The sequence below is a fragment of the Balearica regulorum genome, chromosome 5, assembly GCF_011004875.1.
Source record: "Balearica regulorum gibbericeps isolate bBalReg1 chromosome 5, bBalReg1.pri, whole genome shotgun sequence".
Taxonomy (NCBI): domain Eukaryota; kingdom Metazoa; phylum Chordata; class Aves; order Gruiformes; family Gruidae; genus Balearica; species Balearica regulorum.
Window position 1 is genome coordinate 26,654,008 of NC_046188.1, and position 19,544 is coordinate 26,673,551.

Genomic DNA, 19,544 nt, shown 5'->3' on the forward strand with positions numbered 1-19,544 from the left:
CTGGGTTCACAGATTAGAACTACCTCCTTCTTGCTTCCCACATCAGCTGCGGTCTCCTCATCCTGGGGTGCTTGCTACCCTGCTCCAAAGCTGGAGGGACACAGTGCGGGGGGGAGCCCTTAATGGGGCAATATGTCTATAACCTCTTTTTTCACCCAAGCCTTCTGCCGACAGCAGAGACGAGACTTGCTGAGTGGCTGCAGCTCATAGTCAGCAGTGATACTATGCCTCCCAAAGTCACCCTAACTACATGAACAATTAAGAGTAGGCGTGTTCATTGAGCCCTGTTCCTCCTCCCACCTTTACAATACCCACATTAACAGGGACAGCAAAATCCACCCAAAGCAGGATTTTTAATACTAACAATGGTTTCAATGTATTCTAACCAATAAAATAACTTTAACAGAAGGAAAATAGAAGCTCTAATGAGAGAGCTGAATCAAAAAGAAAAGCAGTAACAAGCAAGACGACATGGTATAGTTTTACATAGCTTAAAAAGGAGGCAAGGAAACACAAGCTGAGACCTCTGAAGAGGTGTTGAAAAAGAATTTATTTTAAAAGATTTTATTATTGATAGCAGGTCCTGAGCCTGGAAGCCAGAACCACTTTGTAGCAAAGAATAAATACACAAACCAGAGACCTAAGGATAGTCTATCCTTTAAGAGGAGAGTAAAAAAAAAAAAAAAAAAAATTAAAAAAATCATTGATTCATGCTAGAAAAATCCTGCTTCATTCAATCAAGGAAGCCTATCCTTTAGGTGAACTTTATGCTAAGGAAGGGAAGAATATTCTGCAAGGAACAGACATGAGTGAGCAAGAATCCCTCTAGCATGCTAGGAAGAGAGCTGAAGAGATTCCCCATTATCACTGTGGAGATCCCTTCTGATCCACAAGAAAGACCTTCAACGTAAGTCATCGGCAAGTTAAATGGTACAAATAAGAAATTCTGATTTATGGAAGAAGCCCATCTTTTATTGGCAGTTTAATGGCCTGCATCTTAGTAAAAGGGAAATTAAAGAACAGGAGATCATGCAGCCAGTCAGAAATATACTTTTAAAAAAGGTGCTCGCTTATCCATTTGGTTTAAATAAATAAATAAATAATCACAAAGTTGCAAGATATCTGCCAAACAGAAGTCTTTTTAAATACAAAGGTAAAACATCAAAAGTAAGCAACTTACCTTGTCTGAGTAGGAACTAAATGTACTAGGTATTACCAAAGCCAGAAGAATTGGATACATGGCTGGACAGAAAACAGTTATCTTACTCAGAAAGAATTAACTGAACCCTCAGACAAGGAGATAACCAGCATTATCAAAAATAGCATTAACAATTTGAGTTATGCTAAAGGTCTAAAATCCCACATGCTCAGAGCCTGATGTGTTATCAGACAAAGCTACTGCTAAACAGGTATGTGCTTATACTGCATAGAAATCATAACAGAGGGTAAGAAGCCTGATTCCTCACATGCCCATGAATAGAATACTGGAGGAAGCTCTGTTAGCATTACGCCAGCCTGAATGACATTCACTGTATCTCAGACTTCTTAACAGTAAAAGTCACCTCTGAAGCTTCTAATCAGCTGTTTCTTGAACTTACTGTTACAATCCAAGCAGGGCAAGTCTATTCAGTTTCATCTGATAAAGAAAAACTTTCACAGAACTTTGCACCAATTAAGATAAAATCACTTAAACCATATAAGAATATGCTGCTTAAAGTGAGGACCAGTGAAATAGCAGTGACTGTAAAACTGGCTACTTTTAAAAGTGAAATTAAACCAGATGTCAAACAACCTGGAAAGAAAACATAAGTTATATGTTAACAATTTAATTTGATTCACAGAAGCCACAGGGCATTTGATAAAATAGCCAGGGTTACAGAAAGTAAAGGTAACTACAGAAAAAAAGAGGGGAGAAAGTTAGTTGTAAAAACCAGAAATCTGTGAGAAGCAAGCAACCAAAAGAGGAACTGAGAAATCCATGGCTAAAAACTCAGAGACAGCAGGAATTATATACAATAAAAATGTGGAATCCAGATAATAGTATTCAACTGTTCCTAAATGAAAGCAGCGAACATGGACAAAGCATTCAAGGCATTTGTTCCAAATTTGTCAAGAAAGCCTGCTTACATAGACAAAATAGTAACACAGTTATATGAATTTAAGAAACAAGGCATGTAATTCAGTAATTATTAATTTATCAAACTACATTATGTCAAATCAATTGCTCAGATTTCAGTTTTAGTGTTGCAGTAGTACCTTGATGAATAAACTTTTCAAAAGGTACCCAGCCCCACATGTCACTTTGCCTAATGAATTCTAATGCAAAATTGACATGAAGTATGCTGTGGACTGGTTCAATAACAGACCTCACAACATAACCACAAAGTTACTCAATAGATACATTTGCCATGGAGTGCTGCAGGAATCACTCTGGTCCTGCAAAGAATTTTATCAATTACTTGGATGAAAACAGAAACCTTTGAAAATATAAAGGATTTGAGATAGGGTGTAGAAGAGGAGAGTTGGAAAGAAAAGTAATTAAGCTGCTAACACAATGAAACAGTTGTTTCTCACACTCAGGACAGATAAAACATTGAAAATACTTAAAAAAAAGGTGCACATTTAGAAGAAGAAATATGTCACAAAGAACAATCTTGGGAAGAAAAACTTCAAATCATGACTGAAACGGTACAGCTTTATGAAACAGCAGAAAGACTTCCCTGGAAAGCCTCGTGCTGCCATCTAGAGACTGGTCAGCAGCGGTTTTAATCCTGGTTTGGACAGCCAGTTTCAATTAACAGTCAGTCAAAAGGGGACTATTAAATTTCAATACATAAAGTTATAATCAAATCCAATACCTCTAGACAAAAACCACAAGTCCCTTAACTTTAATAAACAGATCTTTTGGATTTTTCTTCTTGTTCTCTCACTTTTCTAAGTCTGTATGATAAAAGAACTTAAAGGCAGTATTAGGAAACACAGTCATAGAATCATAGAACGGTTTGGGTTGGATGGGACCTCAAAGACCATCTAGTTCCAACCCCCCTGCCATGGGCAGGGACACCCTCCACTAGACCACGTTGCCCAAAGCCCCATCCAATCTGGTCTTAAACACTTCCAGGGAGGGGGCATCCACAGCTTCTCTGGGCAACCTGTTCCAGTGCCTCACCACCCTCACAGTGAAGATCTCCTTCCTAACATCTAATCTAAATCTACCCTCCTTCAGCTTAAACCCATTACCCCTTGTCCTGTCACCACACTCCCTGATAAACAGTCCCTCACCATCTTTCCTGTAGGCCCCTTCAGGTACTGGTAATTTGCAATTAGATCTCCCCGGAACCACCTTTTCTCCAGGCTGAACAATCCCAACTCTCTCAGCCTGTCCTCATAGGAGAGGTGCTCCATCCCTTCGATCAGCTTCGTGGAGTCCAGAGAAGCTCTGTTCAAACTCTGCATCTAATTTTCTGTGAAAATTTTCCCAAGATAAATGTATATCATGACACTCAAAGCTTTTGATGTATTATAGCCTAAAGGAAAATAGACTTCAGTGACAAGAAGTTACAAACACTGAGAGCTTTTGTAAAGCTTGAAAATCCAAGATTTCAGTTACCATAGACTGAAGGTTCTAACTGTTGGACCTCAGGTACTTTATTGTTTGCTCACTTTGTCTTCTTCACATTTATTTGTTCTCAGCAAAAATAAATAGAAATGCATGCAACAAATATTGCTAAGGAAACAACAACCTTGTTAGCTTAAATGTAACTCAGGCTCTGCTTAAACTCCATTTAGCAAGACAAAGCTGTCTGACATTTAAGCCTACAGCTTAACTGAGGCAGCCAATCATCAGCCAATCTTTGTCTTTGACTCAGTTTTACATTGTTATACTTGAACTTCTACTCCACTAAATGCTTTACACAGCCTTAACAGATGTTAGCACTGGAAGTAAAATAAACTTGCAGAGAGTGTTTTAAAATAGGCTTAATGATCTGTTAATAAGAGAGCATAGGATATCCCAGGTTTACAGTCAGGTTATTTTTTATCTACTGAAAGGAATGTGAAAGACTTGTAAGTTTTAAAACTTTCGGTGCTTTGTGTAGGCCAAGAGTAACTGCAACTAAGGTCTACACTAGAGCAAAACTAAGCAGAAAAAATTAAATGTGTCAGTATGTACAGGTAGCATTTAAAAGAAACACAATACTCTTGAAACCTTCAAAGCTGGATCAGCCCATTAACAACAGAGTCCTAAATGCTGATGAAATCAGCTCCTTCTTCAAAGAACTGATAAAATTTGGCTGTTTGTAAGTGGAATGAAGGTCGACTTTAGTACTCAATGGCATCACCTCCTGCTACAATGGAGTGTAGAAAAAAATAAAAGCTACAGCAGCAGAAAATTGTATGTACACTAAGTGATAGGAGACTCCTACACACAAGTGAAAGTTTCACTGTGGAGGCAGTATATGAAGTTTGACAGAAGTACTGCCACAAGTATTCTGAGAAATAGCTTTAGTAATCCGAGTGGGAAATTAAGCCAAGTGACCTGATTTATCTAAGTCAACATTAAGTCAGGAACAGAAGTCTACGTGCCACTAGACAACACCAGATTGACATATAACCTCTTGTTATTTCTGCTACGATGTTTCCCCCACGCAGGTAGACTGAGTTGGAGATGTAAGCTCGTTTTCTCATCCTGTTTTGGAAGGTCACTGTGACTGTCACACACTTGCCAAACCACTTTTCCAGCTACAAATGTGCCATGAGCACACACTCTAGCAGGAAGATTTGGAATGCCGTCAGTAACATCTGTGTACAGCACTTACATTCATCCAGTCCCAGCTGATAAGCTAGGTTCTGCAGGCCACGAACTTTTTCCATCAGGTTAGCTGTAGTGAGGCTCCCCAACTCTAAGAACAGAGAAAAGTGTGAATTTTGACACTGCCTATAGCCCTCTGGTGACAGTTTACCTGTTTACTACTTCACAGAGCACTTCCAAGTCATACTTCTGACAAGATCTATTTCCAGTGAACAGAGTACGTTTGAAATTCAAGCTGATGCCACCCCTGATTTTAACACACTGAGAAAAGACCAGCTTTCTCTACTGAAAAAGATAGTCATGGATCTGGTTCATACTGTAATCTGCCACCATTGCAACGAGCAACTTGCCCCATATTTTGGAAATTCCTTTAAGTTCACACTGCTACATGAACAAGCTACAGAAGAGCATGCAAGGGAATGGACTTACCATACATTAATAGTGCGTGTTTAAGCACATTTCTTGCAGCAAGTCAAAGTTAATTTGTCCTACTTTGACTTTGGAACAGTTTATCTAGAACTCACATGAGAGGCAGAGTACACTCAAGGATGAGTGTACTCTGCAAACTAACAGCTGTAACATGCAGCAAATCTACATGCTAGTTAGCCCTTGTGTAACTTGCTCATACAGCCCTACTGGTCAATTAGAGATCTTAGATCTAAGAGTGAAGACACATGCGTAGAGCATCTCTGAACAAGCCAATCAACTAGTCTAAGCTGCTCACCAAGTCTGATCAACTGAGGCCCACCAAAAAAATTCATGCCACTTTACTCAAACTGCAGGAGACACCTGCTATACTTATGCTGTGAGAGACTGGTGACTGCTCCAACTCATGCTTGCATGTTTGTTTTGAAAAATCCACCTGCCACTGACATCTGGATACTCTCTCAGAGATAACTGGATTAATGACAAATGTGTATCATTAACAAGATAAGAGACTCTTGAGCTGGAGATTCTGCAAATGTGAGAGCTAGAGACCTGAGGCCACAAGGCTTACTGATGGAAGACTCCTGCCTTCAGAAATGAGACAAATTAACAGTATAATTAAAAAGAAAACCCAAAACCAAACCACACGCATTTGGGCATCCAGGACAAAAAACTCTGAAATAAGTATTGAACAACAGAAAAGAACCACTCCCCATTCCTTCACCTCCAGAATATCTAAAGAACAAGTGTTTTAAGCCTCTTAAGTAAGTGCTGAATTCCCATCTGCTCTGGCAGCCTTACTTCCTACCCACAATGTCCATACTCACCCTTTAACATATCAATATCATCATTTTCTAATTCAGCCATCCACTTGGGAGGAGAGCTTGTAATAGGCTGTTTTGAAAAAAAATAAAAGTTCATACTCAGACAAGTGCATTTTTAGCATCATACAGAAAAGCTTGATCTAGCTTTGAAAGCCAGTTACACTGACAGCAAAAATAGGAGTGTTCCAGGTACTCTATAGAGATATTGCTATGTTTAATCTTGTTTTCTAGCTTTTCCTAGACTTTTTAGAGTTAAAGCTAGAAACAGTGTGAAAAGCACAATTTCCTAAAGCTTAAAACCTTTTATTTCTTCCAAAGCATATTCCTCACTTACAGTAAGTTACACAATGTATAAAAAAAAATAAAAACAAAAGGATTGTGCTAACGTATACTGAAATTATAACCGAGATACATTTTATAGAAGAAAGCTGTAAAAAGCCCACAAGAGGAGAGAGCAGATCTGCCACCACACGGGAAGGGGGGGCAGGCGAAAGGCACAGTAGCGATCACTCACGCTTTTGAAGGAGGCGGCGAACTCGGCAACGCCGGGCACTGGGGAGAGAAAACGAGGTGCGGCGGGGGGTGAGCGCCTCCGGCGGCAGCACCAACTGCCCCCCCCGTCCCATCGCCAGGCCCCTGTGGGCCCGGCCCGGGAAGGGGAAGGCCCCCACCCGCTGACTGAGGGACGCGGGCCCGCCAGACTTACGCTGCTCGGGCCACAGGTCCGGGGAGGCGCGGTCCAGCTTCTCGAAGCTCAGCAACGAAGCCTCCAGGTCGGCGCCTGCAACAGAGAGGGGGTGAGGCGGGGGGTGAGGCGGGGGTGAGGCGGGGGTGAGGCCCCGCCGGCGGGACGCGGAACACAGCGGTGCTACCCGACGCTCGCGCCTTACCGTCCGCGGGAGCCGCCATCTTGCCCGCCCCACGTGACGCGTCGCCGGTACTCGCGACACCCTCACACCCCACCCCCTCCCCCAGCACGTGACTCCGCCCTCGCGGCCGAGCCCCGAGAGGGAGAGGAAAAACAAACCAGCCCCGGAACCCCACGTGTTGCTCTCGCCGCCACCGCCAGGAGGCGTCGCCGCGGGGCGGTGCTCGGCCAATCCGGGCTCTGACGGCCGGTGGGCGGCTTAGCTCGCTCGGCCAATCCACGGCCCGGTACGGGGGGCGGGGGGCTAGGGGGCGGGGACGACGGGTTTGTCGACGGCGATTGGCTGCGGGCCGCGCAGGCCCCGCCGGAGGAGGGCGCGGAGCGGGCGAGGCCGGTGCGCGCAAGGCCAATGAGCGCGCGGGGGCGGTGCCTCGAGCGGGCGGGAGCGGGGCAAGGGGCGCCGTCGGGGGCCGCGGTGCAGCGACCCTCGGCCGGGATGGCGGCGGCAGCAGCGGTGGCGCGCGGCGCCTGGGGCGGGCGGCGGCGCGTGGCGCTGAGGGTGAGGCGGCGGCCCCCGGCCCCGCAGAGGCTCCCGCGGCTCGGGGGGGGCCGCGGGGCGGGCGGCGGAGGGGGGTCGCGGCCCACCTGGCCCCAGGGCTCCGTGGGTGGGGCGGTCCCGAGCGGGGAGTAGCCGAGGGCGCCCCGGCGGGGGGGTGGGCGCCGGCCGGACCCGCGCTGTGCTGGGGGGGGGGAGCTCGGGGGCGGTCGGGAGCCCTGCGGAACCGGGCTGGTCTGTGCTTCCCCTCCCGTCCAGCTGCCGCGGAGAGCCGGTGCCCCCTGGATCGCTTCGGCCGCCGCCTCCTTCTCCTCCTCGGTGGTGAGTGCCCGTCCCGCGGGGGGGGGGAGGCCGCGGGGTTTGTGGGGGGCGGCCCCGCCCGGGCTGAGGAGAGGCCGCGGGCGGGGAGGGAGCGCGGCAAAGCCCCGGGCGCCGCCGCTGTTCTCCGCAGCCGCCAAAGGCTTCCCTCGGGTCTTCTCCTGTCGGGTCCTTTCTGCCAGCTCAGCTCGGCTCCGCTCCCCTCCCCGTGGCCCTGGGTTGGTATTTCTGGAACAAACATTTGGGACCGCCCGTGCACGGTGCATGGAGGGCCCCCGTGCTCAACAGGAGGGGGAAAAAAAAAAAAAAGAAAAAAGTTCAATGTCAATGTTTGGCTCCGGAGCTACGAAGTGCTGCTTGGGCTGCGGGGTAGCCGCTCAGGGAGCCACCCACCCCACGTTACTTGCTGCGGGGAGCCCTGCCTGGCTCAGCAGGTACACCTCAGAGCTAATCGCGTCCTGATTTGTTTTCTCCGTGTTCCTTAAGTAGCACACATTGTGCTAAATACACACCAACCTTTTTTTCCCCTGATTTTTAGATTTCTTTTACCATGTTTCTTTTACCAGCTCTTCAATAATATCAGCAAAAATGAATGTAGAATATATGACTAATGATAATGTCTGGAGAAAATATTGTTTCAAGCTGTCTGAACTGGTCTCATATCATCTATCTATGGCAGAGAGAGCATCTGATTTCCTTTGTGCAATATCAAACAACTTTAACTGTTATAGTGCCTTTTTTCTTCTGGTATCCATGGCTGTACACTCTCCAAGTTCTGAACAGCTAAATCACAATTCTCCAAATAGTTTGCTTTACTACAGTCCTTGTTCCCACAGCAGGCTCCTTCTCTACAGAAAAAAGGTGATGATTTTATGGAAAAAGTGTGATCAATCTTAATTCAGCATTTCCTGGCTTGCTTAAAATATTTTTTCTTTGTATGTGCAATTTTCTAGATATGCCTTTTAAGCAATTTGAAAAAAAAACAACAAAAACATAAATTCCATTGCACTGAAGTCCACGTGGGCCATACAGCACTGGAGCTTGTAGATCCACTGCGGATACGTGGCACTTGGGCTCATGGAGTGACTGACTGATAGCAGCAGGAGTTTGTCATTCTTTAGACCAGCACTAGAAAACTGTTTCTGACAGTCAGGAAACTCAGGCAAGGGACTCGGATTTCCTGCACTTCCTTCCAAGTTCTAGGGGGGATTGATTATGTTTTTGTAGGCACAGACTTCTACCTCTCTTTCCCAAGTGTAATTCCAGCTACATAATCATCTGCAACTTTGTATTTTTGATTCACTCCTGGTATTCCCTCCCAAATCAATAGGTCTTGCTTATCCATTAACAGTCTTACTTTACACTTCTCATCCTTGCTTTCTCATCTCCAAACTTTCTCAGCTTGTCCCAGCTCTCATTGCTGTTTACTTTTTTAACTCTCATCCACTTTTCACTGTCATTCCTTGTCCTGCCAACACCATTTGTATTCCTGATTCTTCCTCTGATCTCTTTCCTGTTATTACACCTTGGATAGCATCCCAGTCCTCATCTCCATCTCATAATTCCACATCCTAATTTTTTCACAGAATTCCCTGATATATTTGGGTTTATATCCCAGTTCTGTTGATCTGTCCCATTTTAGTTCTTCACACAGCAGGTCCATTTCCCCTTCCTCTTACCTCTTCTCCCCAAGCCACTGTTTTGTGGCATGACTAACTGGTTCTTACTTTCTCCTAGTTCTGTCCTTACGTCCTAACATCAACTCCTAGTTTCTAGTTTCTTAATTTATACAGTCCCCATCTATTTTCCTGCATGATACAGTTTTGTTGCCTACTCAGTGCTAGTTACAGCTTCCACCTCTGTTTTTCCTCTTATCCTACGTTTACCTGAAGTCCTTATTCCAAACTTTCCTTTTCTCTCCTCTGCATCTGAGTTGGAAAGTTCTGTTTTCTGTGCTGCCTGCCAGGACAGTTGCTGTGAGTTCAGCAGATGCAGGTTCCTTGCCTTTAGTTGCAGGACCAAGTGGTGAGTGGGGAAAGTCCAATTTTATGCCTGTAGCTATGAGCTGGAGAAATGAACCTACTCAGTCGCTTGATGGGAAGGAAGCACATAAGTGTGCACTGGGTACATGAAATTCTCACAAGGTGAATTATTAACTGTTTCTTCTGAACATTTATGAATTGTGGTTTTTCAGTTTTCTAACTTAGTAAACATTGGGTGATTTAAGTAGACTGAAATAGTTCTGAATATAAGCATAGGAATGTATTTTTCTGTAACTGATTTTAGAAAGAATTTTGGCCATTTTGGTTTAAAGTGAGAAAAATGGGGCAGAAAGCATGAAAAATTTCAACCTAAGCAGTCAGCTGGGTCTTGCTGTAAATACTAGATCTAGACTGTCTCGTGGGCAGCATAGCAGTAAATGATGAAGGCTTGCATGTAATAAGGCACAGTGGTGTTGAGGCACCTTGACACAAAGATCACTTACTGTCCAATGTTTTGTCCTCCACAGCCAACAACCAAACTCTTCATTGATGGGAAGTTTGTTGAGTCCAAAACTACTGAGTGGATTGATATCCACAACCCAGTAAGTGAAATGGTCTCGGTTTATATATTAGCGGTCACTGTGCAACAAGGTTCTGCGCCTCTGTTCAAGCATTTGGCAAAAGGGGAAAGTACATACATTGCTTGAGAAGGGTTTAGACTTGGAGCTTAATATGGATTTAGCGCTGTGTAATTGCTTCTCAATTTCCTTTTCACATGAAATGTCAGTCTTAGGAAAGTGATGATCTTTTTTATCTCCCCTGTGTAGTAAAACTGTGATCTCTGGAAAGGAAGCTTAAACTCCACTTACCTTTTTTTTTGCTCATAGAAAGGCTCTGGGATGGCAAATTTCTGAAGGGTTTCTTTCACCCTGTATGTGAAATCAACCGGGTGGGTTTTGATGCCAGCTGAATGTGAAGTCCTGATAGATTCTGATTTTACTTTTAGACCAAGGTAAAAAATCCTGACAGCTTCAGCTCCTTTCAGAGCTTCTATCTGTGAGCCATGATATTCACAGTGAATTTAGAGGTTGGATGCTATGCAATGCAAATTAATCTTAGTAGCACTTGTACTTGTCTGAATCCTCCACCGAAGACAAATGGAAATGAGGTTGCACTCAGAATTCTGACCCTTCTGACCCCCCTAGTAAGCGTTTGGACAGCAGTTTCTAAAACTTCTCTGTAAAGCCCTTTTTTATTTACTTCATGGAAGTGATCAGAGCAGTGAGCCATGCTCACGAGGCTTATTTGGTCTCTGTGTGGCGACCAATGTTCTTGTTTGATTTTCTCTCTCTTGTTTTGAGTAGTTTCTCTCTTAGTGATGTACTGATGTTTTTGTCATGTCAAAGCAGACTTATTTTTTAAGAGTGCATTGGAAGGAGGTTAAACTGGCAAAGACAAGCTTTTAAAGTTAAAATACTGTAGAACTAAGGTTGCTTGTAAAAATCTTACTTTGGCCTAGTGGTCTAGGTCCACTAACATCAGTGCCAATTGCACAGTCACGTCCTGCTTTTTCCAAAGGATCCTTGCCTCATTTAATGTGCAAGAGGGACAGCAGATGAGCTGAGATGATGCAGAGGGAAAAGACCACAGTCCACAGAAACCTTTGCGTTATACTCTCGAGAAGCTTCAAGATAGACAAGTCACTTCAACTCCAGTTTGGAAATCAGCATTGTGTTTGCAGCTTGCTGGGTGCCTAATTTGAAATGTGCAGAGTGCAGGTTTTCGGAACTATTCTGGTCGTAGCCCAGGCCTTTTGTGTGCACCAAGGAAGGAGTCTCTTTTGTGCTCTTCCCTCAGAAGGACAGGTCCTTGTAGAACAAGGATATTAGGTGTGTGGTGTGAAAGGACCATTGAATGGTTGACAGGGACAGATGGAAAAAGCTGAGTTTTGATGCAGTTTGTTTTTTCCTTCAGGCCACAAATGAAGTGGTTGGCCGTGTACCAAAAGCCACAGCCAGTGAGATGGAGGCAGCTGTGGCTTCTTGCAAAAAGGCTTTTTGGAACTGGTCAGAAACATCTGTTTTGAGTCGCCAGCAGGTCTTCCTGCGTTATCAACAACTCATCAAAGACAATCTGGTGAGACACCATGGCTGTGTGTGATGGCTGTTGCTGAATGTGTTGCAGTTGACTTCAGGAATTAAATTGAGAGACTCAGGGTTTACAGAGTTCTTGAGGCAGCATTGTTGCCAGGATTGAGGAGCCAACTGAGACGCTGTCCTTGAGAGGTGTAGCAAAGCACTCTCCATCAAGTGGGGACAGAGAGGCAGTGCTTCTTAGGGAATATTATTCTGCACTTGTCCCTTTACCAAAAGACTACAAGAAGAACTTTCAGCCTTGATGGAGAATGTTCCAGTTGATAAAGACAAGTGGGAGAAGTATGTTATCTTTGGATTTCCCTGATTACTTTTCCAGTGTGTCTGTGGTGTGAAACATGAAAGCTGTAGAGTACAAGCCAACTCACAGTTGTTTTTTCTAAAATGTCACCTAGTGGCTTATTGGCTTCTTGCCTACAAGGAGCAAGTTGGTCAGTGTAGGCTTTTCCATGTTCTGCTCAGTCTGTTCATTGTGATGTTCAACTCTGTTAAACTGTCTTAGCCCTGCACCCTATTTCATGGGCAGGCACTTTCCTAATGTTCATAAACTTTGCATTTTCCATTTTCAGAAAGAAATTTCAAAACTCATCACCTTTGAGCAAGGGAAGACCCTGGCTGATGCTGAGGGAGATGTGTTCCGAGGCCTCCGTAAGCTGCTGGCTCCTCCTGTTCAAAAAGGGGCTTTGAGAACCCATAGGAAGGGAGGTGGTCTCCTGAGCAACTGATTGCTCTGGGAGTCTGTACATGTAGCTCCCTTCATAGCCTCCTACTGATAGAAAAAGGGCAATTGTAATTCTAACCCAAAAAGTTCCCTTAGATAGAGTTTTCTTAAATCACTTCCAAGTTGTTAGACCCTTCCTTTTCCTAGGAGTGACTACAAATTGCTGTAAAGGGATAAGAACTTCTCGCTTGTGCTCAGATGTCCACAGTTGAGTCCCAGATGGTACAATAATACTGTACCTGTGCTTCTTTCACTGGGGCTGTTGTGTCTGTGCTGCTGTCAAAATGACATATAATGCACTCAAGAGAAAATCCATTCACAATGAGCTCACTGTGCTTGGCAGAGCAAAGAGATTTTCTGGAGCACAATGAGTTTTAGGTTGTGGGAAAAGAGGCTGGAAGAAAGACTTGGGTCAAGGCAATGGTGAGAAGGGAGTTTGGGGACTGACTGTTAACAGATCACCCAGTGGCATATTGCCCTTTCTGCTGCAGAGGTGGTTGAACATGCTTGCAGTGTGACATCACTCATACTGGGAGAGACCATGCCCTCCATCACTAAAGACATGGACACTTACACCTACCGTCTGCCTCTGGGTGTCTGTGCTGGAATTGCACCGTTCAACTTCCCAGCCATGATTCCTCTTTGGATGTTCCCCATGGCTATGGTTTGTGGAAACACCTTCTTGATGAAACCATCTGAGCGTGTACCAGGGGCACTCATGTTCCTTGCCAAGCTGTTTCAGGATGCTGGTGCCCCCGATGGGACCCTGAATATCATCCACGGACAACATGAAGGTAATAAGAGCCCTCCTTGGAAGATGGCTGGAGTGTGTAAGCAATTGCGCATGTTCGGTGGAGGTGCCATTTGGAGAGTCTGATGATGCTGCTGTAGGTCTGGACAGATGCTTCAGCCCTCTCGATGGTGGTGAAGGGAGGTAACTGGGAGATTCTCTGCCATTTTGCACCAAATCTTTCAGAAGATATGGTGGACAAAATTTTCGGGGCTGGGGTCAGAGTTCCCAAGGCATGTAAGTGTTCAAATTCTATTTAGCAAACTAAGCTCCAACTGAAATAAGTAGATAAATCATCTTGGTTTCCCAAGAAAGCCTAAACAAGAATTAAATGCCTCATGAATATGCAGCGCATTCTGGTATTCTAGCTCCTAATGTGATATTTTTGACAGCACACAAGTAGCTTCAGAACACAAGGATACGAATACACAACAGCAACTTCACTTCAGCATTGCTCAGCCACCTTGGGAGATGCCCAAAGCGTGATGAGATGGCAGAGAGTCAGGTGTACGAGGTCAGGGGCAGGAGTACACATGCTGAGAAATTAGTGGAGAGATGCATGGACAGGCAATGGGGGAACTCAGATGTAGGAAACGGAGGCAAAAATTTCGTGGAAGAAGATAGATACATAGATTTAGCGCTGTGGGGATGGGATCAGAGGGAAGCATTATACTGCACCACAGTATATAATGTATTATTTCCTATTTGAAGCTGTGAATTTCATTTGTGACCATCCGGATATCAGAGCAATCAGCTTTGTGGGATCTAATCAGGCTGGCGAGTACATCTATGAGAGAGGATCCCGGAATGGCAAGAGAGTCCAGGCCAACATGGTAATGCCTCTGAATGGAGCACGCCTCAGCACAAAGACCACCTCTGTCTCCTGTGCATGTTAAGAAGGACCATGGCACTCAGCAGCAGAAGCTGACTTTGCTACTGATAGTTAAGTGATGAGGCCGCCCTTCTTGCCAGCCTCGTGTTGGTACCAGTTCTTGTTGGTAGCAGAGTCATAGCTACTGTATGAAGATATTGCCAGAGAGCTAGAGAAGTGGGCTGGGGTGGCTAATAATGGGAGACTGTGTTACGTGTTGTATTTCAGGGAGCCAAGAACCACGGTGTGGTGATGCCTGATGCCAATAAAGAGAACACCTTGAACCAGCTGGTTGGAGCTGCTTTTGGAGCAGCTGGCCAACGCTGCATGGCCCTGTCTACAGCAATTCTAGTGGGAGAAGCTCAGAAATGGCTGCCAGAGCTTGTGGACAGAGCCAAAAATCTACGGGTAAATGCAGGTACAGACTGTGATAATTTCTTACAAGGTACTTCACTTCTGTACGACTGTAGCTCTTTAGGTCAGTTATCTCTTGTATTACGGTGTGCCCCGTGGAGCTATTGGCAGCGGAGGATTGAGTAGCTAGTAGATTGTCTGGGTTGGGAAACACAGCCCCAGACTTGTAGTTAGGAATACGTAGGAAGGCTTGGCAGTATGACTGTGATGCAAGGTTTACAGGATTGGTCTTGTTTTAACTGAAGCTTTGTGGTTATGTCCGATGTTTAACTCAAACCTACCATTTCTATAGCAACCTCACTTAGAGATCCTTCCAATTTGTAGTAAGCATCCAATAAAAAGGAAAACTGGAAACAAGTACTTGGGGAAAAAATGGACTGTTCTTAACTCTAGGATAATTATCTTATGTTTAATAAAGTCCTGCAGAGGGGAAAAGTTTCCTTTCTGAGAAGAATCTGTTGTTGAATTTTGGCTTCCTGGTGATCTAAAATTATGCTTGTACTTACAAATTCTTTTCTTTGTTGATTATGAGAATTGCAGGCTATTGCTCCTGTTCATTAATGTCTCAAATCTTTGTTCCTGATGTTCAGAAACATCAGGATTTTCAGATTTATCCTGCCAGTGTAGTTATCTCCATGATGCCTGTGAAGAGGAAGCTGTCAGGGTTAAAAACTTGGCATCTCTGCCTCTTCACAGGAGACCAGCCTGGAGCAGATCTTGGGCCTCTAATCAGTCCCCAAGCTAAGGAACGGGTTTGCCATCTGATTGAGAAAGGAGTAAAAGAAGGTGCCAGCCTTCTTCTGGATGGGCGTAATATCAAAGTGAAGGGCTATGAAAATGGCAATTTTGTTGGACCAACGATCCTGGCCAATGTCAAGGTAAGATGACCAAAACCAGTGCTTGATAGTGTGTGTTACAGGGTCAATTGAAAAATGGGTTATCCAAATCAGTAAGTAATCAATCATTGCCAGGTAGATGGCCCATAAATGGCTCAGCTTTCCCTTGCACAATTCCAATGAAGTGCTCATTGGAATGCTGTTGTGGAGGTGATAAAAGAATTTGCAGGATTGCAAAAAACTCTGAATGAAGTTAAGGATTTTAACTTGAAGGGAATGCAGCCAATTCAAAGAAAAAATGGGCAGTTTGTACTATCTTTAACTGTCCATCAAACATAGTATACTATCTGTAGTAATAGGCAGCAGCAGATGCTTGAGGAAGAGTACGATGAACAGCCAGACTTGCAATTTTCCTTCCTCCGTTACGCATTCCTGCAGCTTGCATTTTAAGGATGTACAGGGAAAAAAAAAATTACATATTTTTGGAAATATTCATGAAAATAATACAGGATAAGGTACAAAATCTTTTTATTGCTAAATATAGTCACAATTTTGTTGCGTCAGCCTCTCAATATAATGCATGGTGTGCAACAGATGGACACTACTGGGAAGGAATATTCTTTGCCAGGCACCCATCCATGTGGGTTTTCCTACCTAAATTCATTCTTTTATGCTTATGCAATAAGCTGATGTGATTTCTTTAATATTTAAGTATTCAATTCATCGTGGGCCTTTTAGCAAGTGATTCCACTGTAGCAAACCAACCTTGATAATTCTGCTGTTGTACTTTGTATTCTTAAGATTTCATGGATTTTATGCTATTACATAATTCAAGTTTTTAATCTATCTCAGAATTTTCTTGCCTTATTTTCATTAAATATCGTAAAATTCTCCACTTTCCTATGATGTGTCATAAATGTCGTTAGGTATTCAGAAGTAAAAGTTTCACTGAGATTTTTTTTACATGGTGATATGGTTAATAATAGCTACATGAAACTCATAATTTGTCAAATGACTGTTTGGTAGTTTGCTGTATTAGTTATTAGTGATTAAAGTACTCTCCAGCCGGTGGTGGTGTATTTGTCAGGTGTTGCTAATTATCAGACATAAATCCTGAGCACCGAGTTGGAGAGGATAGCAGGTTCTAGTCACTTCATCAACAAGAACTGAAGTAAACTATCCTGAATTAATCCCAGCCTTAATCAGCCTTGGTCAGAGTATGCCTGTGAGTGAGGTTAGGCAGGCAGTAAAAGCAGAAAGCGCTCTGGAGATGAAAAGTGGTATCCTCTTTAGTGGACTAGAGAGATGGCAGGACATGGGAAATGTGAAAAGGCAAGGAAGACTGAAGAATGGCCCATGGCAATGTTCAGGTGTGGCAGGTGATCCTAGGAATATCCTGAGCATTAGCAGTGTGGGTGTTTGTTATATCCTCCATACAGGCTGTTTTTTCTGCTGTTTGTCTTGGCAGCCAAGCATGACTTGCTACAAGGAGGAAATCTTTGGGCCTGTGTTAGTGGTTCTGGAAGCAGACACTTTGGATGATGCCATTGAGATGGTGAACAACAACCCCTATGGAAATGGAACTGCAATCTTCACCACCAATGGAGCCACAGCTCGGAAATATTCTCACTTAGTAGATGTGGGTCAGGTATGTTCAAGCTAGAATTGTTGCTGTTAGTACTCACTATGTGGAGTGGTTAGCCATCCAGCTGTAGTGACTAATCACTGACTACTTGGCCAACAGTACCCAGCCTCAGATTTAAGGAAACAAAATGTGGTAGTTTTTGGAGAGTGGTCTGCAATCTGCTACGTCTTGTGATTAATATGGCAGCTTTCCTTTGGTTTAGGTGGGTGTCAACGTTCCGATCCCAGTACCTCTGCCCATGTTCTCTTTCACCGGTTCTCGTGCTTCTTTCAGAGGAGACACCAATTTCTATGGCAAGCAGGTAACTTACTGATTCAGAGTACTCTACTGGGCTGGATTATGATAAATCAGATTATAAATGGCAATGGGGATGTGGTCATCAGACCTCATTAGTAAGGAGATTTTGAAGCCATCTCAACCAGGAAACTGATGACCAGCCAGTGATCACAGCCACCATAATGTATGTTACAATAGCCAATTCCCTTCCCCCCCCCCCCCCCCCCTTTAATATAAAAAAGCAAGTCTTTTTTTGGGGAGACTTGAGAAGGGAGGAAGAACTAAGTAGCAAGCTTTCTCATAGAAACAGAATCTTTGGGGAACTGGTAAAAGGAGCAGGCTGACAGGGATTGTTCCCAAGAGGAAAACTCAGCCCTCTGTAGATACAGGAAAAACTGCTTGATACACCACTGGTGCAGACATGAAGAATTCATAAGGCCAAACATCTGATCCATGTGTCTCTCCTTTCCTCCAGGGAGTGCAGTTCTACACACAGCTGAAAACTATCATTTCTCAATGGAAAGAGGAAGATGCCACCGTCACCAAGCCTGCTGTGGTTATGCCAACTATGGGAAACTAAATCTGCCTTTACAGATGCTTTTCTTGTTGCCCTTCTCCTTCTGTGCTGCACTTTCCAGCTTTGTCCTGACTATCATCATTTCCTTGGGAATGAATAGAAAGCTCCATTTTCTCAACAGCCTCTGTTTCCGCGCAGATCAGGCAGGCTCACGTAACATACAGTCTGGGGTTTCTGCTGCTGTCAGTGGTTTTTGGCTAGCCGAACTGAAATTTGTTCCTACAGCCTATCAGAGATGAAACAACCTTATCTAATTGAAAGGGCAGACAGTGACATTGGTCTTAATTTCTGTTTCTTTCCAGACCCTCTGAACTTGAACATCACTCTAGTTTCCACTTCAACATCTTTAGCCTTAGTGACTCACTCCTGGCTACATCTTGTAGCAGTTTTCTTTACCTCTTTATCTTACATGTTGAGATTTTTGACTTCACCTTACTCAAAGATGAGTATCATTTTGAGTGACATAACTGGGACACCTTGGGTGTCTCATAGAAGTGACTTTACATACAATGAAGACAGCAAATTTGGGAGTTGACAATGTCAGTCTTTCATCTCTTGAGCAGTTTCCAAAACAGTTGGGAAGTAGCTTTCTCAGGATTTTTCAGGAAAGCATATTTGATTGCTTGTCTGAGGATGAAAGAAATTGATGTATGGTACAGCGACCTTCACTGTGCCTCTGACAGCTTGAAAACTTCTGATCCTATTGTGCATGTGGCTTGTGTTCTCCAGCTTGCTGTCAATTCTGATATACCTGGAAGTTGTTTGGTGCCTTTTCACTGTGCTAACAGATATGTGCCTATAGGTCCCGTAACGTAACAAAACTGTGGAAGCAGAAACATAAGCTTGTGTATGTATCTTCGCCTCACAGCATCGTGTGGGTATGGGTGGAAGGGAGAATAAATAGGTAAGTAGGAAGAAAGAACGCAGTTTATCATCACAAAGCAGCCAGGCCTGTTCTGTTGGGTCCTTTTGCTGACTATAGCTGTATTTCTTGTGTTGACTCCTTGTCACATTTGCTCAGAGTCGTGTTCTCTGGGGACTGCAGGTCCCATTACTAGAGAAGGATAAGACTTTGTGTACCCTGTTTTTAAGAATCTCTGCATTTGGAGCTGGAGAGCCTATATTTTTATCCCTGGTTCCTGGAAGATGATGCAGCCATGAGGGATCCACAGGGAACTCATTCAAGCACCCATGGAAAATATTATTCTAATGATCATAGCCATTACTAATTTTAGTTAAACAACCTGAATGTGAACACTTTGTATCCTGCTTTCTGGTAAAGATGCCTTGTAACTGACAGTTATGTATTAGTGCAATTGCTGTGGATTCACTAATGTTTGTATTTTGTTTTTTTCCTCTGCTATACTCTAGAGGGAAATTCTCACCTTGCAATTTGATTATGAATTAAAAACGTGCTAATAAATTTCTGCAGAATATGACTGTTCCTTGATAAGACATTATATAGGTGTGACGTTGA

At 43.9% G+C, this 19,544-nt stretch overlaps 2 protein-coding genes across 7 annotated transcripts in view; one reads left to right on the forward strand and one right to left on the reverse strand.

The window, feature by feature from the left end:
• LIN52 (lin-52 DREAM MuvB core complex component) overlaps window positions 1-7,009 on the reverse strand; it is a 46,213-nt gene extending 39,204 nt beyond the window's left edge. For all 6 annotated transcript variants that reach the window (XM_075753928.1, XM_075753932.1, XM_075753929.1 and 3 more), the window contains exons 1-5: window positions 6,951-7,009; window positions 6,767-6,841; window positions 6,575-6,612; window positions 6,064-6,130; window positions 4,818-4,901 (exon numbers count right to left, since the gene is read on the reverse strand). In XM_075753928.1, the coding sequence (XP_075610043.1) occupies window positions 4,818-4,901; window positions 6,064-6,130; window positions 6,575-6,612; window positions 6,767-6,841; window positions 6,951-6,969 (283 nt within the window). In that variant the 5' untranslated portion in view covers window positions 6,970-7,009. The remainder of the gene's footprint in view (window positions 1-4,817; window positions 4,902-6,063; window positions 6,131-6,574; window positions 6,613-6,766; window positions 6,842-6,950) is intronic.
• A 358-nt stretch (window positions 7,010-7,367) lies between these two features.
• ALDH6A1 (aldehyde dehydrogenase 6 family member A1) lies at window positions 7,368-19,490 on the forward strand. The gene is made up of 12 exons (XM_075753911.1): window positions 7,368-7,487; window positions 7,743-7,805; window positions 10,312-10,386; window positions 11,759-11,920; window positions 12,507-12,585; window positions 13,150-13,452; window positions 14,160-14,281; window positions 14,548-14,737; window positions 15,430-15,611; window positions 17,038-17,217; window positions 17,417-17,515; window positions 17,966-19,490. The coding sequence occupies exons 1-12, from the start codon at window positions 7,425-7,427 to the stop codon at window positions 18,068-18,070; spliced, it is 1,623 nt and encodes a 540-aa protein (XP_075610026.1). The 5' UTR covers window positions 7,368-7,424; the 3' UTR covers window positions 18,071-19,490.
• Window positions 19,491-19,544: the final 54 nt, after the last annotated feature.